This window comes from Schistocerca gregaria, chromosome 8, assembly GCF_023897955.1.
Source record: "Schistocerca gregaria isolate iqSchGreg1 chromosome 8, iqSchGreg1.2, whole genome shotgun sequence".
Classification (NCBI taxonomy): domain Eukaryota; kingdom Metazoa; phylum Arthropoda; class Insecta; order Orthoptera; family Acrididae; genus Schistocerca; species Schistocerca gregaria.
The window spans coordinates 254337563-254362313 of NC_064927.1; the positions used below are offsets into that span (position 1 = coordinate 254337563).

The following is a 24751-nucleotide window of genomic DNA, read 5'->3' on the forward strand; positions in this document are numbered from 1 at the left end:
GACAGATAAATCGCAACATAAGACACAAGAGTAGTCATATTTCCCGTGTGGAACAACTTTCGTGGCCTCAAAAGCATTAACTGATATCCTTATATCACATTTCAAGAGAAAATCATTCGCATTACTCAATTGAATTGCACGATAATATCAAGTGAATTTAGCAGGATAGTTCTGTGCCATCAAGGAAGTAACTTGTCAGTCACAGAGTTGCCAAATTTAATCAGTGTTGTTATCAAGTTTCTTTTATACTATCAGGAAGGACACCAGCTCATGTGTTCTGTGAATGACCATGGAAGTGACCATAGCTTCATTTCAGAGTTGTGGGTGGTAAGGGCAGGAATATCCTCATTATATGTCAAAGAGTCTTATTCGCATTTTTGTAACTACGTTTAGGTGCTAGAGTGTAATTACTTGTAATACATTGATGCACTGAGTGCAAATGAAATGCCATAAATTAATAACTGTGGCACTTATTTGTGTTTTACTGTCTTAATTGGACCAAAACCTTGAAGGTGTATTCACCACACACTATTCACAATTTTGAGGCTTCTCCAGTGGTTGAGTTGGCAACATATCTTTGCTATAAAGTATTGTTATTCAGATCACTGTCATTGGCACACCCACCAGAAGATAGGCATGACATGGTTTCTTCTTGTCAGCTTTTCTGATGGATATTCCGCCATTGCTCGAAATGTGAAGACTTAATGTGAATTCGAATATTCCATTTGGTGAAAATCTGGTTTCTGTTCTTCCAGCTGTAACATTCAAAAAATAGTTACAATAAGCCACAGAAAAGCACCTGTAAACCAACAAGTAATAATGCAGTCATAATTAGTGGGATCTGACAAACTCCATCTGTCATCTGATAATTGTGAAAACCTACTTTTTCATCTGCACAGTACCACAGTATGAACTCAAGGATTCCTATGCTTAATTTTGTTGTAATCATTTTCAGTGACTATAGAGGAGTAACAAAATCTTCTGACTTGAAATATACTTCTCCAGTGGAATTCGAATCTTTGGCTACAGTTGCAGCAGCACATCCAGGAAGGTATCAAGAATGTGAGCATTCACTCATTGCTGTAGTATCGGTCAGGGCAGAAAGAAGCAGGTTCCCCACAAAGTAAACGATGAGAGACACTAACGTATAAAGTCACAATCTCACAAACATAAATTTTCCAAATCACTGTTACTTATTAAACATGAATTATTCAGAAAATTACAACTATATCTAGTGAAATGAGTAGGTTAATGCAGCTCCAGTCCGCCACTGAGTTGACAAGCACTTTCTGAATAGCACTTAAGATAGAAGACTGCCTTGTTAATCAATTAAATGTCGAAGGAACTATGTCCAGGCTGTCACAGGGTGTTAAAATTACAGCTGTGGCGGAAGATGAACATTTGTGCCTGAACAGATTCGAACTTGGATTCGCGGTGTCTTTTCTTTCATGCATGTCTGAAAGAATAGACACCACACATATATGCATATACAGGATGTTTCAGGGGGAATAGTAGATATTTTAGCAGGTGGTGGTATAAACGAATTGCATAAAAATTTCCTTATAAATGTGTCCTCTTTTATTAAGTACAGAATTACAGGTGTTAGTATGTAGCCCTAACAAACTCAAATCAAAGGCAAATGAGGAGGTTCAAAGTTGATCTTCAAAAATTCCCCCCCCCCCCCCCCCTCCCCCTGCACAGCACCACAGTATGAACTCAAGGATTCCTATGCTTAATTTTGTTGTGATCATTTTCAGTGCATTTTTGACTTCCCTTGATAACACCATGTGTAGCTCTTCGTAGATAGTCTTTACATTATTTTATGAGGTCTGCACTATTCATAATCCAAACAATCAAATTGGCTCTTTGGTCTACTTTTTCTTTCTGCAAAAATCCAAAGGGATAAGATCCGGGGACCTTGGTGGCCAAGAAAAGTGCCCATATCTACTGATCCATCTTATGGGAAATGTTAAGTTTGGATGATGTGTCACCTGAAAACTAGAATGTGCACAATCTCCGCCATGCTGGAGGAACATACGCTTTCCTGTAGCCAAAGGAACCTCTTCCAATAATGCTTGAAGCTCACTCTCAAAGAAATGTAGACAAGGGTGTCCTGTAAGGACCAACAGATCGAATGAAACTGCATTGAACACAGCTCTATGTAATCAGTAAAAATTGGACACATGTTATATGGCGTTTCTTCTGCAATTTGTCTATACTACCACCTCCTACAATATTTACTATTCCTCCTGAAACATCCTGTATAATTATTCAGGTCTTGACGGGCTCTCGAAAGTTTTCAGTGCTAGATGCACATCATCATCTGAATCCTTGTGGGAATAGAGTGTAGCTCCAAGCAAGTGGAATAATGAATGGTTGGGTACCGTGTATGTTGTATGCGGGAATGATCGGAACTTGTGTCTGCAAGGAGTGTGTGCAGATAGGTCCTTCAGGCAGGTTGGCCATTGTATCCCTAAAGTACAATGACTAGCGCATTTGCCTAGTAAGTAGAAGGTTCAGGTTCGAACCCCAGTCAGGTACAAATTTTCATCGGCCGCCATTGCTGTATTTCAATGCCCTGTGACTGTGTGGAAATCTGTCCTTTGATATTTATGATGCAGTTGTTTTTTGAGGGAATACAGGTGATTTGCAAACATTCGTCTTGCCATCAATGTAACGGGATTTTAGTGGCATCCAATGCTTCGTGGTGCACTAAACCATGCCATACAGATGCGAATCAGATTGTAGTGCATATTTAGTCAAATAACGAATGGTCAGTATACAAGTATTTATGAACAGTAGCAGCAGGATTGCAGCGAGCTGATCACGTAGCTAAGTGTAAGATGGAGTACCTGAGTAAGGAGTCACTTCAGCTGCATAGCAGACGGTAATATTTTGTCAAGCAAGTCACTACAGAATTAATGTAATACTGTATCATTAGCAGCTCGTGAATTGAGTACTATGTTCATTAAATCAGATTACTCAAGCTGATGGCAAATAACGAAAATGTTACAATGCCACCTCATTACCTTTATAGGTAGTCACGCCCCATTAACATTACTGTAAGCAGTTTGATGGCATAACACCACCACATCCACTGGCAATCTGTACCATTTATCATCACACAGTTGTTACTTGCAGTGATTACAAGTTGCTGATGTTTGTCAACAATAGTAGAAATCGCCTCATGAATGTGAAGTTCGATTTGCATTACGCATAGGACAGAGAATCCTAAATAACAGTAAGAGGTTACATCCGCTTTCTTTTATGTACTCTATATGATAAGATACCGTCATCCCCCTTCCCTTCTGTGTGAGAGGATGAATGAGCAAATGTATTTCTAGTTCCATGCTTGATGGTAGCAGACAAGCCTGTCTGCTAGAGAACAGTAGGACCAAAGTCGGAACAGATAGCTATGCTTTCTAAAAGCAAAGAGGTTTCTATCCTTAGTATGGTTCTGTCCGTCCCTTGTCATGTTGGTATAGGAAGCTGCCCCTCTGGTCACTTCCGTTTTCTATCGGGATGGAGATCAGGTCAGTCTGTCCGTGGCGAGTGTCTGAAGTGGTAAGATCCTCCGGCTAAGCGCGTGTCTGCTAAGTCCGCAGGATAATGGATTTCTTAAGTTCAGCCTAACTGAACTTTAATCACCAAACACGCGATCTAGTGTACATAAGGCTCATTCTGCTGAAGAACTTGATGCCTGCAAGTCCTTAAATAAGAATCTGTGAGCGGTAGTAGCGCATGAAAGGAAACAGAACTTTGGACAAAAGAATGGAGAGCTCCCTGCTTTTTGCATTTCTCATAGAGCCTACAGTAAGAATCTGGTGTCATATTATTCTTCGGAACCATAAACTGTTTATTTTTTCACTCCATACAAAAACAAAAGCTATGATATGAGAACAGTAAATGACTTCTATGCTTCTCAGAAACTTTAGTTTTTGTGTTTATTTTTTCACTTCATACTAAAACAAGGGTGTTGATATGAGAGAAGGAAATGAAGTATACGCTTCCAAGACAATATTTCCTTGTGTGCTACTACTGCGTGCATGAAACCTATGCAGTTAATTTTTGTCTGTTGGATAAATTTTGATATCACCTCACATTACTTTGTGAGAAGGTTCTTATTTTCTTGGGATTCAAATACAGCGAAAATTTCATCAATGGTTGACATTCTGATGACTAATGACATGATACCCGTTCTAATTGCTCCATGGCACCTTGAGTACAGTCTCACTTTGGTTACTATAAGAACATACAGGTAGTGATGTGCGCTCACTGCAGTGAGAGCCAAAGTGGTTTCTTTCTGTTTATGGCATAGCATCTGCTGAAGTGTCCACTCTCAGCCAACATAAACAAATCGCAACAGAATTGGACACTGCTAATCGCTGCACTTGCAGAGAACCACGACAAGAGCGTACTTATGTTCACACTACTCTTTTTTCTCCAGTTTAAGTCTTTTGGTAGGACTCAGCCTTTCATTTCTTCTTAGGAAGTTAACAATGAAGGCGTCATAACTCGGTCACAATGCTAAATGCTAAATGAGCGACCTGATGATGTTCAAGCTAAACTGCAATAATAATCACTCCGTTGATTTTTGTTATTTCGAATTAGAGCATGCAATATTCTTATGCCAGCCTTCTGAATCTTGCCTGTTGAATGCAAATGTTGGATGATAGTTAAATGGTTATCCATCACTTATATCAGTAGTCGAGACTTCCTTAACGTGGAAAATCATTCATCCCAGAACGATCTTGGTTGAAGCAAGAATTTCTTTTTCTGGGGTATTTTTACCAAAAACACTCACTCCACACACAGTTCAAATATTTTGAGCTGCATTCACCCCTCTGTTATATCAAGAGTAAATATTTTGTTGTAGATGTTACACCTTTTTCCACTTGAGACATAATTTTACAATGCTTAACTGTAGTTTATGATTTTCAAGTATGCAAAATCCAATGCTTAACTGCAAGATGATAACTATATCTTCAAATTCTAAAATGACAGCTGATAGATACACTGACAGCGTCACACCCATTCATGTGAATTTCAGGTGACAGGTGGCGGTATCTACTGCAGCACAAGGAAAAGCGTGAGTGTAAACTGTTCTGATCGTGATGCAGCAATGAGCTGTCCTGTAGAAATGTTTCTGGAAGTATTTGTTACTATTGGTGGGTAGAATGTGAAGTGAATTATCTTCAATGTTCAATCAGACTCATAACTCTAGACGAGGGCCGAAATGTGGTAAAAAAGAAGAAAAGAGATATGGTTGCACACGAACCACGAACACGCGACTACAACTTCAGAATGCACGGCGATTATCACTAGACCACGGGGTCACACAACACGACAACATCTCAGAAGTAGACAACACTCCCTCCTGACTCATCCGCATCTTACAGTGTTGCCAGATTGTGCAGATGGCCGGACTTAGCGATGTCAGGGGCGGTCAGTTTTATTGGCCACCTTAAGCGAATGACTCAGACAGTCTCTGTGGTGGCTGGCTGGTGGTCAGTTTTTATGTCTCAAACTGTACATTAGTATGTTCTGCAGAAGTGATTAGCATTTTAACCACTTTGATTCAGCATGTGTCCTGTTGCCTAGTAGGCACAGGGTCCACCGTGTATCCTAATAACTTGTTCCATGTGTGATGGCATTGATGTGTATAAGATGCAAATGGTGACCTATGAGCCATTCATGCTGCATTCACCTGGTTCCCTAGTTCATCTGTGATTGTTGGCAGTGGGTCAAAGTGCTGCTGCACCCATCGTTTCACCACATCCCACACATTTTCAATTGTCAATGATTATGGTGATTTGGTGGGTGATGACAAAAGGCTGACATCCTGTGACACCAGGAAGATGTGTTTGTGCAGCAGCATGTGGTCAAGCATTGTCTTTGCTCAAAAATTGCATCTGGGGTGTTGCACGGAAAGGGTGATGTTACGGGTTGTAGGATGTCATTCACATAGGTCACAGTGTCCTGGGCATGCACCAACTGTGCTTTGTGATTGTAACCAGTAGCACCTCATACTATAAGGCCTTAAGTTGGCACTGTATGTCTTGTGCAAATGCTGTTACTGTGATGTCTGTTGCTATTCCTGTCCCCAGTGACATCGTTCCATCCACCATTGCCGTCTAGCGTATTTCTGTATGTTTGTCAAAGGTATACAGAGAAGTGAACAACTCGCACATAACCCATGCTGTAATAAATGGTGATGGACTGTCACCCTCTGTAGTGTACGATGTATTACACTGCTCCACTGTTGTGCCAGAGCAAAGGAGGTTGCAGATCTATTCTGCAATGCCATTCGTATGAGGTACCAGACTTCTCACAGGATGGTTTGGATGGTGTCATCTGACCCAGTTTCTCAAGTTCAACAGTCTTCCATGAACCATTCTATGCACACCCATTGCACTGCTGAAACATTTCATCCTCCATGATCAGCAATTTTTCAGATGGAAGCATCACAGTCTCTCCTGCCAATATTGCGCCCTCTTTTCAAACTAGCTGGTTTGACGGTGCAGCTCGCACATAGATCTATGACACATCTTGCACATCTGCTCGAGCCCCACTGATCAATTACCTTCAGTTTATAGCTACAATGAAAGCTGCAGGCACAGTTTACTGGTAGGTGATGTTGTGCCTCGATATCGATGTTGACCTTGAACCCATAGGCCAACATGGTTCAGATGCTAATTATTTCTGCAGAACATACTAATGTACTTGTCCTATGAATAAGAATGTCGTATCTCTAGTTGTTCAAGGTGTTTTTTTTCTGAACATGAGCTTACATCAGTGTTGTGCTTTTAGTTACGTGCTACTATCAGGGGCTTTGTCTAGACAAAATTTGTGAAGGAACCTCGTTTCATCAATTCAATAATAAAATGAATTAGCAGCTTCAGTCATGACTTTCCTTTTTGGTATATCTGTGGTTATTTCTCTTATGTAATTAGGTTTCCCAAACTGTTTGTTTTTTCTTTGTAACAACCTCAAACACGGCTTTGTTATCCACAATTCTCAGTTACAATAAACACATAATGAACACTATTTTTATCTTCCTCATTTATTTAAATGAACAAATCTTTACTTTACCTAATCATTCATGTTTATTGGACATGTTGTGTGGGCGAAAGTGCGAGACCAAGAATGGCACAATATTATTGTGCAATATTTACTCCTGGGACACGTGAGTTAGAGAACTTTCCCTTCATGGTGAATATTTCTTCACTCGACAATGTGGAACTCATTGTATTGTGATTGAGTTGTTTGTCTTGCAGAACACAAGCACAAATTATGCAGAATGGATGAAATAAGTCTGAAAAGCTTCCAGTGAACATTTAAGTGGACCAGGGGTTCATTCACTGCAGCATAGATTTGCAAACCACAACAATAGTTCATTACAAATTAAACATGTGAACTGTGTAATTTATTGTGTGCGTGTGCTATTTGATATGTATTTCTCTAAAGTGACGACTGTTGAAAATAAAGTAAAGCAATTATTCACAACCTTTTGTCTGTGACATAACCTTATGTCTGCGGGCTGACAACGTCTGGATGAATAAAAAAAAAAAAAAAAAAATAAAATAAAATAAAAAAAAGCATTCATATGCTCACTGGAAACTGACCTGAAGTTATTTTCCAATTCTGAAAACTACTACAAGCAGAATAAATATTTCCACTTATTGTGATGACACCATGATCTTTGGATTCCCGTGGACAATGAGGTAAACAGTCAGGAATTTCATTTCTCAAAGTTTTTGTTTTAATATACATCCTCCAGCACTCTCCCTAATTTTTTGTCACTTTTTTTCAGTTCTTGAATTTCCCTTGGTCTCAGCAGGAACTGCTGTTTATTGTGCAATACTACCCTTGTTGTTGTTGTGGTCTTCAGTCCTGAGACTGGTTTGATGCAGCTCTCCATGCTACTGTATCCTGTGCAAGCTTCTTCATCTCCCAGAACCCACTGCAACCCACATCCTTCTGAATCTGCTTAGTGTAGTCATCTCTTGGTCTCCCTCTACGATTTTTTCCCTCTACGCTGCCCTCCAATACTAAATTGGAGATCCCTTGATGCCTCAGAACATGTCCTACCAACCGATCCCTTCTTCTGGTCACGTTGTGCCACAAACTTCTCTTCTCCCCAATCCTATTCAATACTTCTTCATTAGTTATGTGATATACCCATCTAATCTTCAGCATTCTTCTGTAGCACCACATTTCGAAAGCTTCTATTCTCTTCTTGTCCAAACTATTTATTGTCCATGTTTCACTTCCATACATGGCTACACTCCATACAAATACTTTCAGAAATGACTTCCTGACACTTAAATCTATACTCGATGTAAACAAATTTCTCTTCTTCAGAAAAGCTTTCCTTGCCATTGCCAGTCTACATTTTATATCCTCTCTACTTTGACCATCATCAGTTATTTTGCTCCCCAAATAGCAAAACTCCTTTACTACTTTAAGTGTCTCATTTCCTAATCTAATTCCCTCAGCATAACCCGACTTAATTCGACTACATTCCATTGTCCTTGTTTTGCTTTTGTTGATGTTCATCATATATCCTCCTTTCAAGACACTATCCATTCCGTTCAACTGCTCTTCCAAGTCCTTTGCTGTCTCTGACAGAATTACAATGTCATCGGCGAACCTCAAAGTTTTTATTACTTCTCCATGGATTTTAATACCTACTCCAAATTTTTCTTTTGTTTCCTTTACTGCTTGCTCAATATACAGATTGAGTAACATCAGGGACAGACTACAACCCTGTCTCACTCCCTTCCCAACCACTGCTTCCCTTTCATGTCCCTCAACTCTTATAACTGCCATCTGGTTTCTGTACAAATTGTAAATAGCCTTTCACTCTGTATTTTACCCCTGCCACCTTCAGAATTTGAAAGAGAGTATTCCAGTCAACATTGTCAAAAGCTTTCTCTAAGTCTACAAATGTTAGAAACGTAGGTTTGCCCTTCCTTAATCTAGGTCATTATTGCCTCACGTGTTCCAACATTTCTATGGAATCCAAACTGATCTTCCCCGAGGTCGGCTTCTACTAGTTTTTCCATTCGTCTGTAAAGAATTAGAGTTAGTATTTTGCAGCTGTGACTTATTAAACTGATAGTTCAGTAATTTTCACATCTGTCAACACCTGCTTTCTTTGGTATTGGAATTATTATATTCTTCTTGAAGTCTGAGGGTATTTCGCCTGCCTCATACATCTTGCTCACCAGATGGTAGAGTTTTGTCAGGACTGGCTCTCCCAAGGCCGTCAGTATTTCCAATGGAATGTTGTCTACTCCAGGGGCCTGGTTTCGAATCAGGTCTTTCAGTGCCCTGTCAAACTCTACACACAGTATCATATCTCCCATTTCATCTTCATCTACATCCTCTTATCCATGTCCCATCTCCTTAAATTCCCACCTTTTTGCAGTTTCTTCAGTTTTAATCTACGGGTCATAACCAATAGATTGTGGTCAGAGTCCACATCTGCCCCTGGAAAAGTCTTACAATTTAAAACCTGGTTCCTAAATCTCTGTCTTACCGTTATATATCTATCTGATACCTTTTAGTATCTCCAGGCTTCTTCCATGTATACAGCCTTCTTTTATGATTCTTGAACCAAGTGTTACCTATGATTAAGTTGTGCTCTGTGCAAAATTCTACCAGGCGGCTTCCTCTTTCATTTCTTTGCCCCAGTCCATATTCACCTCTATGTTTCCTTCTCTCCCTTTTCCTACTACTGAATTCCAGTCACCCATGACTATTAAATTTTCATCTCCCTTCTGAATAATTTCTTTTATTTGATCATACATTTCTTCAATTTCTTCGTCATCTGCAGAGCTAGTTGGCATATAAACTTGTACTACTGTAGTAGGTGTGGGCTTCGTATCTGTCTTGGCCACAATAATGTGTTCACTATGCTGTTTGTAGTAGCTTACCCACATTTCTATTTTCCTATTCATTATTAAACCTACTCCTGCATTACCCCTATTTGATTTTGTGTTTATAACCCTGTATTCATCTGACCAGAAGTCTTGTTCCTCCTGCCACCGAACTTCACTAATTCCCACTATATCTAACTTTAACCTATCCATTTCCATTTTTAAATTTTCTAACCTACCTGCCCGATTAAGGGATCTGACCTTCCACGCTCCGATCCGTAGAACGCCAGTTTTCTTTCTCCTGGTAACGGCATCCTCTTGAGCAGTCCCCGCCCGGAGATCCGAATGGAGGACTATTTTACCTCCAAAATATTTTCCCAAGAGGACGCCATCATCATTTAATCATACTACCCTTATGAGGTATATTATATTGTGGAATACAAAATGATTATAACTAAAGAAAAACCACTGTAGAAATAACACCACTGAACAGAATGATGTCAAATTGCAATGGAATACACTATGGTCGCAGGTTTGAATCCTGCCTCGGGCATGGATGTGGGTAATGTCCTTAGGTTAGTTAGGTTTAAGTAGTTCTAAGTTCTAGGGGACTGATGACCTCAGATGTTAAGTCCCATAGTGCTCAGAGCCATTGTTTTGCAATGGAATATTATCGGAGAAGGGGCAAAAAGTATGCCAGAAGAAAAATAAGTAGTTACAAAATGTAGCAATAGATGGTACTGTAAGCATCATAATTTAATAGTGGTTGAATGAAAATGACAAATGAATCATACAACAATGCCTAAGGTGTATGTTTGACGCTAAACAAACTGTAGTACTCGGTGTGCATGGGTATAAAGGCGTGATAGTGTTAGTTATGTAAGCCCATCCACCACGGCCAGGTCATATCACATCAGATGGGAAAAATCAGTTTTTAATTCTCCTGAGGCCAAAAACCACATAAAAAGCATCACTCACATCGGTTGTTAATTGTCCTGAGGCCAAAAGCCCCATAAAAAGCATCAATCATGTCAGTTTTTAACTGTCCTCAGGCCAAAAACCGCAAAAAAGCATCAATCATAATCAAATTGGATGATTAATTTCCATGTGACTGGTGCAAAACATGTTCAGTATGCTGTCCACTGTTTCCTGCAGCAAGTTGAAATAGAGAAACAGCATGGTCCACAACTGATCGAAGTGTATCCGGGGTCACATTCAGAATGTGTTACGCAATGCATGCCTTCAATGCAGCTAAGTTTGTAGTCAGAACACTGAACACAATACCTTTCAGATACCCCCACAGCTTGAAGTCACATGGATTAAGATCAGGTGATCAGGACGGCCAGGCTGTAGGGAAATGGTGGCGGATAATTCTAGAATTTCCAAAATGGCACTTCAGCAGCTGCTTGACTGGATTTGCAATGTGTGGAGGTGTGCCATCTTGCATAAAAATGATTCCATCCACACTGTTGGAGAACTGGAATGATGCGGTTGCACAAAAGACACTCATAGCGCTTACCAGTAATGGTACAGATAACAGAACTGGAAATACCTGTCTCTTTGAAAAAGATATGGCCCTATGATAAATGATGCCAAAAACCTGCACCTCACAGTGACCTTTTTGGGATGAAATGGTACTGTTTGATTTGCGTGTGGATTTTCCATTGCCCATACTCAACAATTCTGTGTATTGACATATCGTGACAGATGGAAGTGGGCTTCGTCTGTCCACAAAATCTTCCACAGCTGATCTTTGTCCACTTCCATGTGAACAAGAAATTCTTAAGCAAAGGTCTCTCATGCTGGCGGGTCAACAGGAAGCAGTTCGTGCACATGGGTAAATTTGAGGGGTAGCAAAGAAGGATGTTTCGTAGAATTTTACGCACCATGCTCACAAGTATGTCGAATGTTGGTGCAATTCTCTGTGCACTACATGTTTTCGTACCACCACTCGTCTCCTCCTGCATTGCTGTGGCCACTGCTTCCATTGATGTTGAATCAATTTGTTTCCTCCCTCTACCAGGTTGCACACCAAAAGAACTTATGTTTTTGAATTTCTGAATCATTTTCTCCACACCCACAGCAGCCATTGGACCAATGCCTTTTTTCAAACCCTTCAGTGTTCTGCAGAGCGACATGTGCACAATCATCATTCTTGAAATACTGCTTTCCAAGCACTGCGCTATCCTGAATGGAGACAGTCATGGTGAACGATGCAGATGTGAAAGTAGGAATAGCCATGTGCCATCTATTGATCAATTTTTACACTATTTTGTTCTTCTTCTGCCATATGTTTTCCCCCCTCTCTGACAATATTCCATTGCAATTTGACATCATTCTGACCAGAGGTGTCATTTCTACAGTGTTTTGAAAGTTTAACTTTGATTATAATCACTCTGTATATTAAGTGAGCATCAACATGTTTAAAGCTCTGCGGTCTCCTTCAATATATTGTACAAACTGTCAATACCACTCTCAGACGATCAATCTAATTACACAGTAAACATTGAGTGTAAGAAGGGCTCTTTAATACTGCTCTCAGATGATCAATATAATTACATAATAAACATTGAGTGTGAGAGGACCTCTTAAGGATGCCAGTGCAGATTATGTAACCTCTGCTGAGCATGGAATAACTGCTTTGTCCTCGGGTGCCATTGGAATATGTATGAAAAATAAGGAAATACATGCTTGACAGAATTACAGACAATTCATTTCCTTCAGTAGATTTGAGCAGACTTCATGGTTTCTTTGTCAGGTCTACATCACTTATCTTTCAGTGGTAATGAATCATATAAAATGTGTGTCATCCACATTGTGGGAGGTGCAGATGTCTGCAAACTGTTTCTTCAAATGTTGCAACTTGTGTACCACAAAAAAACTATATGTTTGCAGGGTTCCCGACGTTGTGGTGAATGTCCAGCTGGCTACCAGGGAGATGGTATAATTTGCACTCGAGTTGGTATCTGTGGCATCAACAATGGTGGCTGCCACATACTTGCACACTGTGTGGAGAATTTTGGTAAGATTTTATTCTATTTGTACTTACAATTAATATATTTCCTTCATCAGTATTACTTTCTGCTTATCAGAGCTAATCAAAATATGTATATTTCTGTTTGTTTGAACATTTTTATTGAAACAAAAAAAATTACAAAAGTTATTGTTGAAAGTGGTAACCAGACACCTTATGAAGCTCATTTTCTTAGCGTCTTTGGTCAGTGGCCAGATCACAACGGACCGTCAGACTTCATCCGCTGCAACCTTTGCTTGGTCCACATTAAATAATAATAATAAATAATTTTGTAAGTAATAGCACACTTAGTGTCCATGTAAAAAATTTTTAGAGATTACACTGAGTAAGTGGTTCATTTGATACATGTTGAAAAAAGAGAAAAAGTGTAAAGACATTAAGAGATATCTCAGAAAGTACATGGTGGTGATTCTGTAAGGTGTTGTATTTTCTGATACAGCGATGGATGTGGTATTAATGGAAAATCATTTCATTTTCTTTAACCCTTATACAGAATGTTTTGTTGGTCTTGATGACACTTACATGAAAATAACACAAGATTTAAATCATTTTGTCATGTTGAGTGGAGGCCATGGTATTGTAGAAGGCAGAGCACTAGACTCCAGGGTTAGAAGTTGTGAGTTCAGTCCCAGTTAGGAGTGGCTCTTTCTCTCTAGTTCAGTTCTTCCAGGATGGCCTCAGGTGCAGCTAGCCTTCTATGAAACTGGGGCAATAGGCTCCACCTTGCTCAACCTCCCCCTTCCTACTAATGCCACAGTTAATGAAATGCTGCACTGCACCTCCAGTCAGGCGAGAAGTCCTTCCCTGGATTCAGTACCACAGACTTTACTTTTTTTTACTGTTGAGTTGTGTGAACATGTTGATGAATCCCTGACAGCTGTGTTGTTGGAGAAATAAAGGAAGCTTGTGTGTTGGAAGTCCATCATTATGCTGGATGTTAGGTGCTGAATTTTACATCCATAAGTCACGGTATTCTGTGAGGAACAGGCTGTAGATTATAGTACTCCTGATCTCTCTGTCATCACATTTCTTCCCACTATTCTTTCTGTGCATTACTTGCCCTCACTTTTCTTTTAGATTTGTAGGCAGATGCATTGAAATTAGGGGTAGGCAAGTGTCTGACGATGACCGTATCCTTAATGATGAGATCCATGTACTCATTTTGTTGGATATTGTGATCTGTTGGTATGCAGAGAACATTTACCAAAGTTCCATACTGTTGCACCTCAACTATGTTAAGTATTATGAGCTGTAATCATGTGGTATTGAGAACTGGTTGTGCACTTAAAGAGTCAGATATTCTTCTTGTATTGTAAGTAAATGTGCACAATTACTGTGTCACCAAGATAAAGTGAAAAATTTTGTTTTTATTTCTAGCTGTTAGCCAAAGTTATGCTCAGTGCTTGTGTCCATCTGGTTACATGGGTGATGGGATTGGTCCTAATGGATGCACACCAGTGCATTCAGATGGTGGACCAAACCCCTGTGCAAACAATCCATGTGGTTCCAATGGTCATTGTATTCCTGCTCCTGGGAACATATACATGTGTAACTGCCTACCAGGATACACAGGTATTTTATAGACTACTTATGCATTTAGTCAGTTAAATTAGACACACATTGTAGGGTGGCATTCACAGCAGTGAATAACCTGATAGCATGAAATGAATGTGATAACTACATATATGTTTTGCTGTTCACAGATTAATATTTGGCATAGCACATTGCTTTTGTGGAATGTTGGAAAGTGAAAACATTTTTACTCAAAATTTTTACTTATTACCTTAGTTTTAATAGGTTTAAATTGTGAAGAGGTCAAGGAACAAACAAAAATTATGATAAATATTAACTTTTGAAATCAGTGGTTACTTCAAATTAATGAAAAAACTTGGAGTATATGTCAGTAGTCAGTTGGGAAATGACATTTTATTTAAATTTCATGGTATCCTTAATGGTTGTTATTGGCAAACTGAGACAGTGAAGTAAATGGTAAATTTTACAATAAAATCTGTCTACTGTTTTTATAGCATTTTTATTATTAAAAAGCAACACAGTTATATGAAGCTGTGAGCTCATAGACTGTTGAGGAGCAGGTTCAGTGAATCAGGGCCTTCTGGATTGGCTGACAGAAATCCAGTGGCCTTAGTACCCATCAGCAGAGGAATGCAGGCATGGTCTCATGTGGACACGTGACTGCATGAATGCAAATAGGTGCCTGCAGCTGTAGTACTGTTTACCATGACCTGCACACCACTTACTGGTATGAATTACACCCCCAGACCTGCCCTGCATGTATATTGTAAGCATGAAAGTGATAGTAAGGGAGAGGATCAAAGCTAATAACAACATGCAGTCTACTCCCATCATTGTAGAGTGGTTCTGACCTGTGATGTTGAACTTCCAGCAAGGGCAAATTGTCAGTGACAATTAATCCATGCAATCACAATTATAGTCACAACTACACTAGAGCACGTACAGCTTCTGTATCTAGCATAGTGAAATGTACCAACATAGTTATAAGCACACTTCAGTACCTAACTAAAAAAATCTCGAGTTCAGCATATGGGTGGTGCATCTCTTGAAGATAATAACTTTTCCTTTGAATCATCCATGGCATTCATTTAAAGCAATGGCAGGACATTAACACAGTCCACACAGAAAACTTCAACTGTCTATTACAATATGACAAAGACAGTCATAGATTTTTACATCACAAATGCTGTTCCAACACTGATTCACCATGGCATCAACCATGCTTCTTTTATAAGTTAACAATAATTTAATTTGAAAATGTACATTGTTGAATATTTACATTTTATGCTGTACAACTAAAGATTTTCAGATCTACATGGTTTGATGATGAATTAAACTTGATTGAGAGACAAATTTCCATATACAATAAAAATATTGCTGATTTAGAGACATTTACTTTCATAATTATGTGATTTCATTTGAGTTGACAATATATTGTAAGACACCTTTAATAAGTTTCAAATTCAGCATATTCTGATATTCCTAACATGTTCTCAGTATCATGGTATTAAATATATGGGTAATTTGATGACAGGAAATAATACCCATATAAATTGCAGATATGATGATTATTCTGTGTCTAACTTTATTGCACACTAAGTCGCAACCAACATAAATACAAAGAAAAAGCGAACAAAACTCTACATCAGCAATAATAAATAATCTCTGCCAAACCAGCAATACATCTTTTGCCTCTTTGTCTTTTTCACTGGCTACTTGCAAGGTAACTGATTTCCCCCTCCTCTTTAATGTTGGGCACTCCAGTAATATTGACGTACTGGTGCTTAACATGCCAGCCAACTCTTTTGATGATCTATTGGGTGGGGGAGGGGGTTAGAGTGTCGTGGCAGCAGCTGGCAGAATAGTGTGGGTCTTTTGAGTCTCTGGGAAGCTGCAGTGTCACTCAACATTGTGAGCTTGATGCAGGACTGTAGAAAACTTACAGGACAATGCAGTGGTGTTTCCTCGTTGTAGAGGTAGGCAGGCTTTAGTCACTCTGTGGATATTTCTTCATGCCTGCCATTCTGGTTACTGTGGAAAGTGTTCTTCTACTTTGGAAGCAATCTATTGGAACAAGCATATGGTGCTTGTAACAGTGGGCCCACAGTATCATCTCAAAGCATGTGCTGCTGTAAGCAGATCTTTATGCGTGAAAACTCTTCTATCTCCATTCCTGACAAGTGGACATTCACACAAATGTCTTACCTGGGAACTGAACTATTGTGCGAACTCTGTCACTGTTCCATCCAGTTTTATGAATAATTCAAGAGCACTGTCTTCAGCAACTAATGCAGCCTCTCTGCCATTCCATTTCTATCAGGGTGACAGCTAGTGGTGTGAATATGATTGAAGCCACATAATTGAAAAAGCTTATTAAACAGCTGGAACTCGAACTGGTGTCTGTGGTCAGTTGTAATGGTTTGATGTGTGCCAAACCTTGAAAACTGTGTAAGCAACCATGCCTTTGCAGAGTGTATGGTGAGGAAGTAGCTTGGGACCATCACGTAAAACAGTCCACAACAGTAACTAGATATTGGCGACCATTGGAATCGGGTAGTGTCCCACTGTGTCCACACCTATGTGTGAAAATGTTGCTTGTGGCATTGGAAAATGTGCAACTGTTGCAAAAGCATGATGACCAACTTTGCTATGTCGACAGAATGGGGCAGTGCATGCCCAAGCTTTTCAGTCCTTCTGAATTCCTAGCCACACCACCTTGCATGATACTAACTTTGCTGATGCCTGAATGAACCAGTCTGTGCAGTGCTTGGAAAATTGCGGAAATTCTGCGGGAATATATGGGCATTGTTTGTCCCAGGATATGTTGCACCAGATAATTGTGGCACAATGTGGAACAGAAATACATCACAGCTGTAGGGTGGTTTGTTCACTCTGGAGCAAGTTATTCAGCAGTCTCCTTTTGTTGCTTGGCAGCTATCTTAGCCCACAGCACTGTCTGTAGACTGGCACAATTTTGTGACAGGCAATCTGTGGCAGTGTTGTTTCTACCTGAAATGTGATGCACATTGGTTTTAAGTTGGGATTGTCTACACTTCCAAGATGAGCCATGATCTGTTGTGCATTGGAAGGAACAAGTTAGTGGCTTGTGGTCACTAAAAACTAAAATGTAAAACAACTCACAATCAGTAGAAATCTATTTGTTCTGCTGGTTGCTATCAATCACCCACACTCAGTTGCAGTGCTGCACTGATTGGCTGTTGATTTGCATTTACCATTATAGCCAATGGGACACTAATGTATGGGTCAGCCAACATTGTTGATTGTGCCAAACATTGCCTGACTTTATTAAATGCTGCTTCACTTGATGAAATCCAAGGTACCTTCTGACTGTCGGTAGTATACGTGCTTGAGAACAGCATGGTAAGTGGTTCCTGCTGACTTGCCAGCCCTGTAAGGTGTCACTGTTAGTAATTTAACATTCCCAAAAATCTACGCAGTCCTCTGTAGGTTATTGACAAGGACATACTGTGCACTGCTGTCACATGCCTAGGAAGCGATCGCAGACCAGCTAATGAGACTGCATATCCCAAAAATTGCATCTCTCATTTGCTGGAAACAGTCTTTGCAATGTTAATGATTATACTGTACTCCTGTAGGCACTGAAAAAGGTGCTGCAGTTGAGTCATATGCTCCTCAGCTCTAGGTGAAAATATGAAGTTATGCATATAACAGAATAGAACAGAATGCCATCCCATGTAACACTTGATGCATAAAATGCTGCCACGTCTGTGCATCATTTATCAATCCAAAAGGCATAAATTTGTACCAGAAATGTCCAAAAGTCTTATTACATCAGTTTTATGAACATACTTCAGTGCTAACAGAATCTGCACAAATGCCTTTGTTCAGTGAAGCACACCAAACACCTGAGCATGATTGATGGCACTGTCAAAGTCAGTCACATGAGCCACAGGTTAACAATCGTGATTTGTGTGGGCATTGAATGCCCTATGATACTGACATATTCACCAGGAGCCTTCTATTCAGCACATCATGTGAAGTGGAGATAACCAAGGACTATATGATCTCGTCACAATACCTGCTTTCAACAGCTCCTCGGACCCATGTGCTCTCCCAGTAGCTTGTGAAGCAAAAGCCTCCTCAGATGAGCTGCAACAGGTTGGCCAGGTGATGTGGGGATGTGGTCCAATCTTGTCTGGTAACGCTTCCTGTCAGTGGCAAATGGACAGGTGAGTACTGGATATTCTTGAAGTATGTGGATCAAAAGATTGCCCTCATGTATTGTGGCAATGATTTCCATCGACCAAAAAATGGCCTGGTCCACGGTCAGCATCATGTGAGACACACATGGGTGGTTTCTACACTGTTGTTCAGTCATAGTTAACTTCTCATTTATGAGAACAGATAACATGGTTGATGGATTGGCATTGCAGCTCAGTGAAATTAAACAGTGATTGACTAAATCTGGCAGCAGATGAAAATGACAAAAAAATCCATACTGAGTATAGGGTCGGGTACATTGGTCATAATAAATGTCCAAGTAAGCTCATATTGAAGACCTAAATCCAATCTCATTCTCTGTTTACCATAACTTTCAATTCATGAATCATTCACTGTAGTGAGCATGTGCTGTATCAGGGTCACAGGTACAATGCTAGGCTGTTTGGGGTAAACACTCATGTCAGGCCTGCAGTCCACAAGGAAACTTTTACCAGAGATGCAGTTCTATGCAAATAACATATATCATTGGTGCAATACCAACAGTGTCGTGCCTGCATGCTGCCTTTCATCTATCAGTTGCAGACACACATAATTGTTGACCACATTGGCATTCTCTAACGTCCATCAACAGCATTTGAGTAACAGCAGAGGCTGGGCAATGGCGACCTGAATCACCAAAACACCTATGATACCAGCACCATTTGTCAATAGTCATACGAAATCCATGTTGATCATCTTTCTGGCACTGTGTCCCCTGTTCACGAGTAAGTTAATACAGGGTGTATATGCTCGGGGTCAACCAGAAAATATGGGAAAAACCCGGGAATGTTTTCATCCAGGAAAAATGTAGGAATTTTTTAGTATTTCAGAAATTTTTCATTGTTTTAATTTTCAGTTAAATTTTTGTGATTTAGACTGGTGAGAACTGATACTCTAACAAGGAGTTTTACTGTAGACCATTACTCCAGAATACTACTGCAGCAGTAAAACATAAACAAGAGATAATACCAAAATAAAACTTCAATTGCAAAGAAAATGCACCATTTACAACAGAACACAATGCACACACAAGTGTCTGCTGACAGCAAAACGTGTCAAAGACTATGTAATATTTTGTAACAACAAACTGCTTTTGGTGTGTCTTTCTCATGGTCCTTGTTTCGATGAGTGTGAAGCTACAACTGTTTACATTTCTAACAGGCAGTGGGGAAAAATTGCTAATGGTGGTTTGAGAAGTGTTACTTTCAAAGTTAATTTCCTTTTACGTAAGGAGAATTATCTTATGTGTTAGAATGTGAGATGAATTTCGTAAACCATGGAGCATTAGAATCTCATTCAAAACTTAACACTGAGAAGCAGAATTTCAGGTACAAAAGAGCAGCCATTTATGCTACTATCTAAAATTTTACCAGCACATTTGCGTTTGATTTATCTTAAAAGGTAACTCATGCTAAAAAGGACAAAGTTTGAAGGTAAGTTCATCATATTTCCTTTAATTCTTTCATAGATTACAAATTACTCAATAATGTTGGCAAAAAGTATAATTATCCTTCAAAAAACAGTGGAAAATGAATTCATGAACAATTTCAAATGTAACTGGCTTTTTTTAATGCAAAAGTAGGTGCTTGACAGAACAATTATTCAGCCAGGTAACGTACGAAACGTTTGGTGCACAGCAGTGAAATTTATAATCCTGCTCATCACAAATATTCAGTTGCTCCAATTTAAGCTGTGCTCTTAGAATTCTGCCTGATTACACTTTCAGAAAAAAACAGCAAAAGCTTTTTGATAATAAATGTTATGTGTGCAAGCTTAGCTTTATTGTAGCTATAAGTTTGCATATTAATCTAAACCATTAACTTCCGTTCACACTACTTAACACTGATACTGCTATTGGCTGACTATAGCACATGTCCTGTAGTTCTGAATATCTGCTGTCATTGGCTGGCGAGATCACATGACATTGGCTGACAAACGCACGTCGCAATCTAGATTTCAGAGCTTCGTAAGTTGTCATACTGTATTTGGTGGAATTTGCATTTATACTTTCGTAATACAAAAATATGCCCTGTAAATAGTGCCAAGCATCAAAGATCTCTGCAAAAGGTGTAATTTTTTTCTGGGTTTCATCTCCCAAAGTGCTGGGAAGTTCTATGCTGGTGTATAATACCTTCACTATTCAAATGATGGTAAGTTTTACAGCTCTGAGGGAAAACATATTGCCACTTAATATGGGAAAATGCTCTTTGACCTGGGAAAAAGTGAATAGTTATCCAGGAAAAAGTAAATTTTCTCCCAGGAAAACATGAATTTTCACCTGGAAAAAAGTGTATTTTTAGTGGAAAATCCAGGAAAAACTTTTTTTTGTCCATTAATCTTCTAACTGTTCCTGCATTGGTGCATCTGACCTTACACATTTTGGTGATAGTGGTGGTGCTTGCTGCTTGAATACCCATTCTGTGATCATTGTCAGTCACATAGCCAGTTTTAGCTCCTGCTGGAATGTCAGACAGAATGTTTGCTACTTTGTCATTCTTCTTTATCAACACCTGCAATGATAAGTCTTGATGTGTCGCCACAAGTGTGTGTATACCATTTGGTGACTTACGAAGCCCCAGCACGTGTAGTGACTGTTCAGGCAGCAGATAAGGGCCAGCTAAAGCACACAAGCCTTGCCTATGTGTGTGTCATTAAAATCTTTCTGCAGGTGAAACTCCTGCGACAATAAATGGCATCATACGAGAGCCTCCTGTCGTGATGTCTAGCAATGTTGTGGTAGAACATTTTCGATTTCCTCCATCACTGCTCCTTTTAAATGTGCAATCATGTTAACATATTTATCATCATTGATGCACTCTCTGTGCTGTTGAGAGATGCCCTCTATGTACATGGTGATTAGACCAGAATGGCAGGAGTTTTGCGTTGCCAAAACAGATCATGGAATATTCATTTTGCTGATTTACATCACTGACTGCCCATTGTAGCATAGCTGGAGATGTGAGTTGCTCCACTTTAACTTCAGTCTCAGGTGATTGCGATGTTATGATGTTGGTCGTTATTGGAAGGGCAGGGTGGCCCAGTTCTGAATCACCTCTTCGAGGAATCACGTCAGAGTCGCCACTGTGGGTAATTTGATGGGAAGAAATAGTTTCCATATAAATTGCAGACATGATGAGTAGTCAATAAGTAACTGTATTGTACACCAAGTTGTAACCAAAGTAAATACAAAGAATAATGAACAAAACTCTACATCGATAATAAATAGTTGCTGCTGAACCAGTGCTTTATCTTTTGTCTCTTGTGCTGGCTACTTGCACAGTAACTGATGTTACCACAAATACCTAAGATAAAATTACTGCCCTTTTGGCTAAACAATTGAAAAGTTATTGGAATAGAGATCAACATAAACATGGTTTCTGCCATTTTTATTGTTCCTAAAAAGCACCATACAGCAAGACCTTCAGAGGTGGTGGTCCAGATTACTGTACCTCTAATACCCAGTAGCACTTCCTCTTGCATTGATGCATGCCTGTATTTGTTGTGGCATACTATCCACAAGTTCATCAAGGCACTGTTGGTCCAAATTGTCCCTCTCCTCAATGGCAATTCAGAGTAGATCCCTCAGAGTGGAGGGTGGGTCACGTAGTCCATAAACAGCCTTTTTCAGTCTATCCCAAGCATGTTCGATGGGGTTCATGCCTGGAGAACATGCTGGCCACTGTAGTTGAGCGATTTTGCTGTCCTGAAGGAAGTCATTCACAAGATGTGCACTATGGGGGCATGAATTGTCGTCCATGAAGACGAATGCCTCGCCAATATGCTGCTGATATGGTTGCACTATCTGTCGGAGGATGGCATTCACATATCGTAGAGCCGTTACTGCACCTTCCATGACCACCAGCAGCATACGTCGGTCCCACATAATGCCGTCCCAAAACGGTAAAGAACCTCCACCTTGCTGCACTCACTGAACAGTGTAACTAAGGCGTTCAGCCTGACTGGGTTGCTTCCAAACATGTCTCCGACAATAGTCTGGTTGAAGGCATATGCGACATTCAATGGTGAAGCAAAGATGATGCCAATCCTTAGTGGTCCATTTGGCCTGTTGGGCCCATCTGTATAACACTGCATGATGTTGTGGTTGCAAAGATGGACCTCACCATGGATGTCAGGAGTGAAGTTGCTCATCATGCAGCCTATTGCTCACAGTTTGAGTCATGACTTGACATCCTGTGGCTGCACGAAAAGTATTATTCAACATGGTGGCATTGCTGTCAGGGTTCCTCCGAGCCATAATCCATAGTAAGCAGTCATCCACTGCAGTAGTAGCCCTTTTGCGGCCTCGGCGAGGCATGTCATTGACAGTTCCTGCCCCTCTGTATCTCCTCCATGTCAACAAAGTAACAATGCGGATGTGATCAAACCATAGTACTGACCTTCTAGGCATGACTGAACTTCAGACAACAAGAGCCATGTCCCTCCTTCCCGCTGGAATGACTCTAACCTATTGGCTGTCGGACCCCATCTGTCTAATAGGCGCTGCTCATGCATGGTTCTTTACATCTTTGGGTGGGTTTAGTGACATCTCTGAACAGTCAAAGGGGCTGTGTCAGTGATACAATATCCACAGTCAATGTCTATCTTCAGGAGTTCGGGGAACTGGGATGATGCAAAACTTTTTTTGATGTGTGTATATCCTTCCATTTACTATGTTAACCCAAGATCTGTGGCAAAACATTTAAAGAGGTACACAAGTGATTTTTCCAGTGCAACTAATGTATCGTTCTTCAGTCACTCTGCTCATGAGCTCAGCAGTGTGGATCTTGTTAGAAATGAAAGGCTGGCAAATTATTTAATATGAGTGAATTGCTTCTGAAGAAAGACAGAACTGCTTATGTAAATTTTCATTCATCTCAGTTTCTATTATCAGTGATAAATGATGTCAGTATGACAGGTAACTACAAAGTATGATAGATAGATGCTGGCACATTGTGACATACATAATGAAAAGCTGTTCAACAGATTGGGCATTTGTGCTTCGCATTTCATTTCTTAGTTATTTCTGTGTTAAAAGAACAGTAAAAATGTAGATTTTTGTGCTATGTAGTTTCAGTAACTACATGTTGCACCTAGTTTTCTATATTTTTTCACAAGAAGGTACTTATTACACAGAATAGCGTTATTGAGATAATGGAATGAAAGTTATTATTTTCTACCACTAAATATATCCCTCAGGAACTTATTATTTTGTAATGTCTTTGTACCTGTCTCATTTAAACAGTGGTTTATACATGAAAAGTTGTAAATTGCACTATTAGCAGACCTTGATTCCAAAGATGTAGTTATGATTGACCAGTGGTGTCATAAAAGATACGGCAGTTTAAGTCACATGGGTTTGGTTACATATGGAAGTTAACAGAAAATTCAAAGTTTAATTAGGAGGGACTGTAACTGCCCTGTTAAATTGTTAGAAACCTAGTCAGCTGGTATCATAAATTTTAAATGAGAGTTAGTATGAATGTCGCATAATAAATATTTTGCATGAAGCACTGTTGTGACGGAGGCAAAGGTCAATTGTGGAAATTAAGCCACAGAATATAAAAAAGTAGTATTATTAAGGAATACACCCGACTGACTACACAAAGTAAGAGGGCACATACATTTGTGCGAGAGTTGTTTGAAATAAGAATTAATACTGTAATGGAAATGCGTCATAAGTATAGTTATGTCAGCACACACTCGGCTGTATGCAAATGCATGTTTGGGATAGAGGCACATACATTTTAAGTACTGTCATTCCCCATGGCCTAGGTAAAAAGAATTGTGGTTAAAATGCATCTATTCACCTGAGAAAGAAAATAATTGGGCTTCGTAATTAAATGAAAAGAAAGATTGCAGGTTCTGAATGTTGCGGAAAATATGACCTAAATATTGAAATTGACATTGGCAACCATGAAGGGAAAGAGATGAACACATTCATGTACCTCTATTGTTGAGCAGCACCATCATGAAGACCGTCATCTCCATCTAAATTCTCCATCCAAAATTAAAATGATAATAATCTTCCAGATTGTAAATGAGAAAATCGTATTGTTTC

The 24751-nt window shown here is 39.6% G+C and overlaps 1 protein-coding gene across 1 annotated transcript in view; it reads left to right on the top strand.

Annotated features, from left to right (window-relative positions):
• LOC126285431 (cubilin-like) overlaps window positions 1–24751 on the top strand; it is a 1398426-nt gene that overhangs the window by 252009 nt on the left and 1121666 nt on the right. The window contains exons 11-12 of the mRNA XM_049984811.1: window positions 12780–12906; window positions 14296–14490. Coding sequence (XP_049840768.1) covers window positions 12780–12906; window positions 14296–14490 — 322 coding nt within the window. The remainder of the gene's footprint in view (window positions 1–12779; window positions 12907–14295; window positions 14491–24751) is intronic.